At 42.8% G+C, this 9577-nt stretch overlaps 1 protein-coding gene across 2 annotated transcripts in view; it reads right to left on the bottom strand.

Annotated features, from left to right (window-relative positions):
- LOC139406876 (trafficking regulator of GLUT4 1-like) overlaps positions 1-9034 on the bottom strand; it is a 9944-nt gene extending 910 nt beyond the window's left edge. Inside the window, exons 1-4 of one of the 2 annotated variants that reach the window (XM_071149998.1) lie at positions 8790-9034; positions 2623-2874; positions 769-1055; positions 347-479 (exon numbers count right to left, since the gene is read on the bottom strand). In XM_071149998.1, coding sequence (XP_071006099.1) covers positions 347-479; positions 769-1055; positions 2623-2791 — 589 coding nt within the window. In that variant the 5' untranslated portion in view covers positions 2792-2874; positions 8790-9034. Of the gene's footprint in view, positions 1-346; positions 480-768; positions 1056-2622; positions 2875-5771; positions 5907-8789 lie in introns of those variants that run through there. The other variant, XM_071149999.1, reaches the window with a different exon arrangement.
- Between the last annotated feature and the right edge of the window lie 543 nt (positions 9035-9577).

Here is a 9577-nt window from a genome sequence, read left to right as displayed (position 1 = left end):
TGCCTCCGGGACAAAATTCCTCCCAATAAATTTCAACCTGCACAAAAATAAAATCCATCGATCGCATTAACGGTAAACTCGGCATATGTCGACTCAATAGGAAATTACCTTTAAATGGAGCATTGTTGACACAATCAGATTGAATCCCAGCCAATATGTGGGGAAAAAAACTAAACAAAGGTACAACAATGGGCACTAACCTAACCAACCACCAAAAATCAAGCACAAACATGACCAAAAGCAAGACAGAACACACACAAACGAACAGACAAAAGCTGCAAGTAACGACAGACACAAAACGGCACCATAACAAGAACTTGAGAGCTCAGCCACTTTGACCACTCACTTCCCCAGTTTAAGACGATGGCTGCGATGATGATGATGACCCCGCCAACTAGTGAAACGATGGACAGCACCATTGCGTTCCGGCCCAGACGCCGCGCCCCGTCTACGTTCCCCAGCTGCAGGCTGTTCCTCGACTGGAGAATAGGGTGAAATGTTATTGATTAGGTTACAAAATGCTGGTTAAAACACACTGTGAAGACAAAAGGTTTAAAGCAGTGGGAGGCAGTCCCATCTCTTTTGACCAGAACATTGGCCATCATTTTCTGTTCATTTCCCAGCAGGTGATCACTAACACACAAGCGGCCAACCACTGTTTTTAGCTGTTCTTCTTTGTGGTGTTTCTTAGATATCACATGCACGCACGCATTCCTTCACAGACAACACTTACAAACCACATGTCAAATACTTAAAAGTTACACTCGCCATAACAGAGAAGACGAGAGCCACGATGTTGATCGGCCACAAGGGGCAGAAGCAGGACAGGATGGCCAATATTAGGTAGTCTCTAGGGGGCTTGCCGTCGTCCTCCTCTGTCACGGTGCTGGGCTGACGGCTGATGGAAGGCCTGGGAGACCCTGCCCCATGACCCAGCAGGGACCCAGAGCGGCTTCCTTTCCGCGCCCGGCCATTGGTTGGTTTGGCGTGTTGCAGTCGCTTTGGGGACGAGATGGAAGATGTGGGCGAGGAGTCGGCAGCACACATTCCATTACCTGTAGTAGGGTGGGTAGAGGGAGGCAAGGAGAGGGAAGGAGGGAGGAAGAAGGTACGAGAGAATGTCCTCATTGTTTCGTCACCAAAATCGGGAATCCTGACATTATTCAACATTTATAGATGGGTTGGCTGGAAGGTGTGTGTTGTTATGATTCCGAATGGTCAGATAACTAGCAACAGTGCCAAGAAGCTGCCATTAGCAATGCACATGCCCCGCTCACCTGAGGATCTGTCTTTTTCAGCCATCTATTTCCTGTGTTTTGAGTGGTGCAAAATCTACTTGTCACTTAAATCTCGCTGGATTGATTGCTTTCATATTACTACTGACTGTACACTGTAACGTTACTGCATAATTGTAGCTGGTTTACTAACGCGTTAGTTATTTTAGCTATGTTGACTATGATGTTACTTTAGCTAATATGGTGACAATGATGTAGGCTGTGTGTAGCGTTTATAGTATGGTTTGGCTTGGAAAGGTTTTTTCGCCTGGTAAGGCGAAGGGAAAAGGTCAGAGGAGGAGAGCAAATAGATGCGAGAAGGAATAATCCGTGGCTGTTATGAAAGTGAACTGTGTTTACGCGTGATCAGGGGTGTATTAATTCTGCAAATTCTGTTAGAAAACGTTTCTTAAACGGAACAAAATGGGGATAAACATACTCTGGTTTGCAACTGTTGGACTAATGATTACACCCTATATCAGCTAGATGCAGGCAAGAGTGTGCAAGGTGGTATTGAATGGTTCACTGTCTGTCCATGTGATACGGTCTGTCTCCTCAAACGTTTCTCTCAACCTGTGTGCACCTACATTGTAAACTTTCATTCATAGACTAGGTATTGGTATTGGAAAAATTAGAGTATCATGTAGTAGCCTAAACCTATCGCTGTTACATTGAACTGGGTGAATGGAATATGAATGACAATAGAATGTAATAGAAATAAGGCCATGCTCATGATGACACTGACCGCCATTGATGTATAGATAGGTGTAATCTAGAGCTCTCTCTCTTGCTTCTCCTTCATTTTGGAAGAAATTAATTAGTTCAAAACTGTTCTAGAGTGTGTTGATTTTTAATCTGAAGGTATCCCGTTATTGACACACTTGTTGAATTATGCTGCACAACCTGACAACAACAGTAATTAATCAATATATTTGTACAATTCTCAAAAGGCTCTGAAACCCACTCATACTGCAGTCAGAGTGCAGTATAATTGCAAATACTGCGTCCAAAGTACCACAGTTGATTGCAGTTACTGCACTTTATTTTTTCTAAGGGCACAAGGGATTGACGTATTGTCTGGTCAAGCCAATAACCTAAATCATGCATCTATCTTAAGTGATTCCTGGACAGACAGGGCCAGACACTCAGGGAAATGAGAAGGGGAAGTGAGGGGACAGCTCTAGAACACAAACATTCGTAGAGTTGTAGATCACAACAACTGAGATGAGCTCAAAGTGTTGAGAGGGGTGTAAAATTGTAAGTTGGGATGGATAGGGTTGAGAAGAAGGAGAGGTGGAAGGGGGAGGGTGGAGGACGATATGGGGGAGGTTGTCTAATATTTATTTACTGGTCTCCATCTTCTCGCTGATTACTGCCAAGTGGTCTTTGGATTCCGATTGGCTGGAGTCAGGGGCTGTCTCTTGGTGCTCAGCGCTGGTTGGCTGGGAGGTGATGGTCTGCTCCGGCTGCTGTTCTCCCTCCGCTCCACTGGGGGCAGCACTGGTGTTGGAAGACATGGCGGAATGTGGACAATGTTGTTTCACTGGTAGTTTGGGCCTTTTTGATGATTGGTCTTGAGTGGACGCTTGATCTTCTTCAACTGAAATGAACGGGGGAAATAGGGAACATAATACAATTTACTGTTACTTGCATTATGGTGTTATCAAATTACCAGTTTGTTAGTATGGAAGTCGTACAGCTCCTGCAATGTTCTGATCAACCATACCATATACTATAGTCTATTGTTTATAAACATTTTATACAGGTATACCAGGAACCAGCCAGGAAGCTATGGCTTTCTTCATTGGGGGACTGCTTAGATCACATATGTCAGAGTCAAGGCCCGCGGGCCACATCCGGCCCGCAAGAAGGTTTTTTACGGCCCCTGGGATGATCTTGATTTATTATTAGAACCGGCCCGCAGCAAGCCGGCAGCCCGCAGATCTTTTACACGCACCAATACTACATTTCCCACAATGCAAAGGTGACGCACCGAGCAGTAGGCTGCTTCATTTCAATATTTATTGGCACAGCAGTCGTCAGCATCACAGTAAAATTAACTTTCAGATACCCATCAAAAATGGCAAAACGGAAGGTGGATACTGAGAACCGGGGGTTTCAAACAAGGTGGGAGTCGGAGTATATGTTCACGAAGGTAGCTGGAAAACCTGTGTGTCTTCTGTGTGGAGAAAGTGTGGCGGTACTGAAAGAGTATAATCTGAGACGACATTATGAAACGAAACACGCGGACAAAAACAAGAATATGGACATGGAACAAAGGCTACAAAAGGCAGAGGAATTAAAACGAGGCCTCAAATCTCGACAGGCTCTGTTCAAAAAAGCCAAATCACAAGGCCAGGCTGCTGTCAAGGCCAGTTTTATTTTGGCAGAAGAGATCGCTAAATCAGCCCGGCCATTTACGGAGGGGGATTTCATCAAAAACTGCATGATTAAAGTTTGTGACGAAGTTTGCCCAGAAAAAAGGCAACTCTTTTTAAATGTGAGTCTGAGCAGAAACACCATTGCCGAGAGAGTAGACCAGTTGTCCATCAATCTAAAAGAGCAGCTTGTGAAAAAGGGAAAAGATTTTATTGCATATTCCTTGGCTGTGGATGAGAGCACCGACATTTCTGACATTGCCCAGTTGTCAATTTTCATCCGCGGAGTGGACTCCAGCCTAAGCGTGACAGAGGAGTTTTTGGCTTTACGTCCTATGCATGGCACAACTACGGGGCATGATTTGTATGAAGAGGTGTCAAGATGTGTAAATGAGATGGAGCTGCCTTGGGAAAAACTCGTGGGTTTGACAACCGACGGAGCACCTGCGATGTGTGGACACAGGAGCGGACTGGTGGCGAAGATACGGGAAAAGATGCAAGAGGAAAACGCGACAGGTGAGCTGACAGCTTATCATTGTATCATACACCAGGAAGCGTTGTGCGGTAAAGCCTTGAAAATGGAGCATGTAATGAGCATCATCACGCGCACAGTTAACTTTATCAGAGCCAAAGGTTTGAATCACCGCCAGTTCAAGGCATTTCTGACGGAGTTAGAAACGGAGCATGGTGATTTGCCTTATCACACAGAGGTGCGATGGCTAAGCCAGGGAAAGGTGCTTCAAAGATGTTTCGAGCTTCGTGAGGAGATTTGTCTATTCTTGGACAGCAAAGGGAAAGACACAACACAACTCCGAGACGAAATGTTTCTGTGTGAAATGGCTTTTCTGTGTGACATTACGAGTCATCTGAATGCAATAAACTTGCAGCTGCAGGGTCGGGATCGTGTCATCTCTGATATGTACAGTACAGTGAAGGCATTTAAAACCAAACTGACTCTGTGGGAGACGCAGATGCGGAAAGAAAATTTGAGCCACTTTCCCAGCTGCCAGACCATGAAAGAGAAGCTCTCTACCAGTGCGTTCCCGAGCACACAGTTGGCTGATAAAATAGGTATGCTTACCACTGACTTTCGACGCCGATTTGCTGACTTTGAAGCACAAAAAAGCAGGTTGGAACTGCTCGGTAACCCATTTGCTGTTGACGTGGAAAGCTCACCACCAAACCTCCAAATTGAGTTGATTGACCTCCAATGCAATGATGCACTGAGGGAAAAATATGCGGCAGTGGGTGCTGCGGAGTTTGCCCGTTTCCTCCCCGGCACAATGCCCCAGCTGCGCATCCAGGCTGCTCAAACGTTGTCTATGTTTGGCAGCACATACCTGTGTGAACAACTGTTTTCTTTGATGAACCTGAACAAAACATCACACAGAAGTCGACTTACTGCTGAACACCTCCACTCAATTCTGAGGATTTCTTCAGCTCAGAGCCTTACCCCGAACATTGATGAACTTGTGGAAAAGATGGGACACCACCAAGTATCACCCTCAACCTCAAACAAGTGAACATTACTGTGCAATCACATATTTAGAGTTTTTACTCAGTTCAAGTTTAAAAGTTAAAATTTAATATTTGTTTTCACTGCATGTTACTTCTCCTTAAACAAAGTGTTGTTTTTGATTAATAGATTTTTGCACTTTATTTTTTTGTATTTCAATCCAATTATATTTTAAAAATATTTCAGTTGAGTGGATGATAGAAAATTGCTATTATTGTTTTTTCTTTGAAGTAAATTTAGCCCACTTTTGCTAAAATAGAAAATATAGTCTACTGATGGTGCCTTGAATACCGGTTTCTTTCATTTAATGTTCATGTTATGGGGATATTTATATAAAGGAAATTTGTCTTTTGTGTCTGTTGAAAATTAAAGATTACTGACAGAGCCATAAGAAAATATTGCTTTATTTATCTGATCATATTGTAATATATTTGTTAGGTTTTCAGTAGGTTCAATTAGGTTCACTAGACTATATGCGTCATTTAAAAAATTTTCAATGAACATTCGAACAGTCCGGCCCTCGTCTTGTAGCTGATTTTTTTATTTGGCCCTCCGTCCATTTGACTTTGACACCCCTGGCTTAGATCAAACTTGACATTTTACCAAATCGTAGTCAGCTAATCATCTGAGGGGCGGGTCAGCAACATCCAGGGACCATATTGGAAGGAAACTGCTCAGGAAACTGCTCAGCCAATGGTGACTTTAAAACAGTTTATTGCCTGTGATAAGGGAAAACTGAGGCTGCATTAACATTGTAGTTACTCCACAACACTAACCTAATTGACAGTGTGAAAAGTCAGAAGCCTGTAAAGAATACAAATATATATTTTTTAAATGCATCCTGTTTGCAACAAGACACTAAAGTAATACTACAAAAATTTGGCAAAGCAATTCACTTTTTGTACTGAAGACAAAGTGTTATGTTTGGGGCAAATCCAATATAACACATTGCTGAGTAACACTCTCCATATTTTCCAGCACAGTGGTGGCTGCATCATGTTATGGGTATGCTTGTAATTGTCAAGGACTAGGGAGTTTTTCAGGATACATTTTTTTTTACGGAATGGAGCTAAGCACAGGCAAAATCCTAGAGGAAAACCTGGTTCAGTCTGCTTTCCACCAGACACTGGGAGATTCACATGTCAGCAGGACAATAACCTAAAACACAAGGCAAATATACACTGGAGTTGCTTACCAATAAGACAGTGAATGTTCCTGAGTGGCTGAGTTACAGTTTTGACTTAAATATACTTGAAAAGCTATGGCAAGTCCTGAAAATGGTGGTCTAGCAATGATGAACAACCAGCGCTTGAAGAATTCTGAAAAAAATTATGGGCAAATGGTGCAAAATCCAGGTGTGGAAAGCTCTTAGAGACTTACCCAGAAAGACTCATAGCTGTAATCACTGTCAAAGGTGCTTCTACAAAGTATTGACTCAAGGGTGTGAATACTTAAATTAGCAAACATTTCTAAAAACATGTTTTCAATTTGTCATTATCGGTTATTGTGTGTTGATGGCTGAGATTTTTTATTTATTTAATCCCTTTTGAATTCAGGCTGTAACACAACAAAATGTGTAATATGTCAAGGGGTATGAATACTTTCTGAAGGCATATACTGTAGGGAATAGGGTACCTTTTGGGATGTAACCAGTATGTCCATAGAGACTACTGCCAATAAACATTGTACCTGCTCTGTTAATAATACACTGTTGCCGGTAGCAACCGACTGACTGACAGATGGGAATATCTTTCCACATAGGTATGACAGCCTCTGGGAATGTGATAGATGTTCTTCAAAGAGAGGACATTTTTTATTTGGTATAATTTCGTTGTGTGACTGATTTTACTAATTGCATTAGTACTGTACAAAGTGGACTATTTGATAGATTCCCCGCTCCCCCTACCCTGGGCTTCCAGTGGGGAGACCTGAGGTCAACCTATCCCCTCCCCATCTCCATCTCCTATTTCTGAGTGGGAGACCTTCCCAGCCAGTAGCCTGCCTAGCTCACAAACTAGAATCAGGGCGCCTACTCTGATAAGGTTAATTGACCCACACCACAGTCCCACACGGTGACATGATATCATTGACGTGACTTGCAAACGAGCGATAGAAAACCGGCAAGAGTCTAGACACAATACTGCGAATATACAGTTTCATAGACATACTGTTCAATTTTTTGGGGTTTGTGCGAAATCGTCAAGAATAATATTAAACCAGTCTGCACACCACCAAGGTGACTTGGTTTACTCTCGACTCTTTGTTGACAGTGTTGGGGGATGGGTAATGTATTGAAGCTCGAGTGCCAAATCAACACAATGTTGTTTCTATTTGTCTTTGGTTACTTATTTTGATATTTGAGTCTTATTTCTGTATATTTCTTATAGTTTTAAATGTTATAATTATTTATTTGTGTTGTTCCAAATGTCTGAATAAAAATGACAGTTAGTGCAGAATGGCACAGGGGGTTTGAAGTGGGGGGTGTGCCCAGGAAGTCATACAAGCTAGAACCGCCACTGGTTGTTAGAGTATACTGTGTGTATCCATTTGGGCTCAACATAGCTCCATCTAAGAATTTGTTCTTAACTGACTTGCCTAGTTAAATAAACGTAAATAAAAATCTGAGAGCTGCTACATTTCTCCAGCTCCATCCCTCAGCTTTATCGAAAAACCAAATGGCTGGTCTGTAGCTTGGCTGAAAACTAATTAAGGATGTACATGTCATTTGTAAAAAGGTTTCGGCCTCGCTAAAAGGAGTTGTTGAGTCATCAAATCTAATCTAAGTACCACCCAACCCACTTTACAAAGATGAATGTTGTGAAAATATGAACTTCTATGGGAAATGTAATGGGTATTATAATAAATATTGTACATTATGATGACATTTAAATATAATGACCTGCCATTCATGCAGGGAGTGAGACTGACATAGTAGAGGAGATGTGGTTAGAATGAAGAGGGGATGGAGGAGAGAAGGGAGGGGAGGAAAGGGGGATGAGCACATCACGGAAAAGGTGATCTTGGCACACCTAGACCTGTGTGTGTGTGTGAGAGTGTGTGTGTGTGCGTGAGAGGGATGGAGTGGAATATGGAGAAGGACTTGCGGTGAATTGCACATATAATTCAACAAAAAAAGCAGGAACACTGTAAATTCCAGCAAATTCTATGTAAAGATGATACATTATGTATTACAATGCTACGTGACTTATGCAGACTAACATAGATCTGTTTGGAAAACAACTGAATGCATAATAAAGATGCCTACAGACATACATGCATGGCTGCCTTACACACACACACACACACACACACACACACACACACACACACACAGAGAGAGAGAGAGATAAATACACATGCACCCTCTCCCCACCCTCGCTTGGTCTTTCTCTCATGTACAGGAGTAAAATACAGAATGAACAAATTACTGGTGCATTCTCTCTCACACACAGACACAGGCGCGCGCGCGCTATTGTCTGCATGCACACACAATGATGACACACCCACTTCAAACCACACATGCAGTGCATACTGTACACTACAGATAGGTTACTGTACACCACAGAGAGCAAAATATTAACTAAATCACATTGAAATCGCATGCTATCCACCTAGGCCTACCTGATCTTATTGAGTGACATGAAACATTATCCTTAACATTTTGCTTTTCTTGATCACAATTCCAAATATTACTGTAAATTGCAACGTGTAGTAAAAAAGAGAAAATATGACACAAGTTCAGTAGGCTACGATTAAAATCTCCACCCAGAATTCGTCGAATTGTCTTTTTCTTTTGATACAGGCTATGGTAAACGGTAACGGTCAAATTAGGCTACAGACCACGCCGGGGATGTCAAATTGCGCTCGTGTGCTTGCTATGTTGCTACCTCATCATCTCGCTCTCTCTCTCTCTTTTGTTCAACGGCGCTGCAAGATTGAGGAGAGGGAGGGGGAGACAGGAAACTCCTATGCCCGGAGGCGGGTAGAAAGGAGGGGAGAGAGGGAGAAGTCGGCGCAGCACATGCAATAGGATGCTTTCGCTCGCTTTTCTCTCTCACCCCGCGTACCCTTACTTTTTTTTCTCTCAGGGTCTATTTTGCTGATGGGGAAATAGTAGACCAACGCGCCACTTGCGCCGTCCACATACCAATTTAGCTATGCATACTGCCTCAAGCATTCCTTTGTCGCTGGTTCACTGACCAATTTATGTAGGTCTATGTTTATTCCTAGGGGTCATGTGAACCAACCATCATGTGGTCAATATTGTTGACAGTATTCACCAGCAATTGAAAATACAGTGCATGCTTGGTTATTATTTGGTCATTTCTGCCCCAACTTTGCTCATCGCACCTGAAGTGGAGTCATGAGGGATACTTTAACGAAGTGTTGCACGCTAGTGACCCCCTGTG

This window comes from Oncorhynchus clarkii, chromosome 4 (assembly GCF_045791955.1).
Source record: "Oncorhynchus clarkii lewisi isolate Uvic-CL-2024 chromosome 4, UVic_Ocla_1.0, whole genome shotgun sequence".
NCBI lineage: Eukaryota > Metazoa > Chordata > Actinopteri > Salmoniformes > Salmonidae > Oncorhynchus > Oncorhynchus clarkii.
The sequence above is the reverse complement of the archived record's forward strand: the minus strand, read 5'-3'. Positions and strand labels throughout refer to the sequence as shown.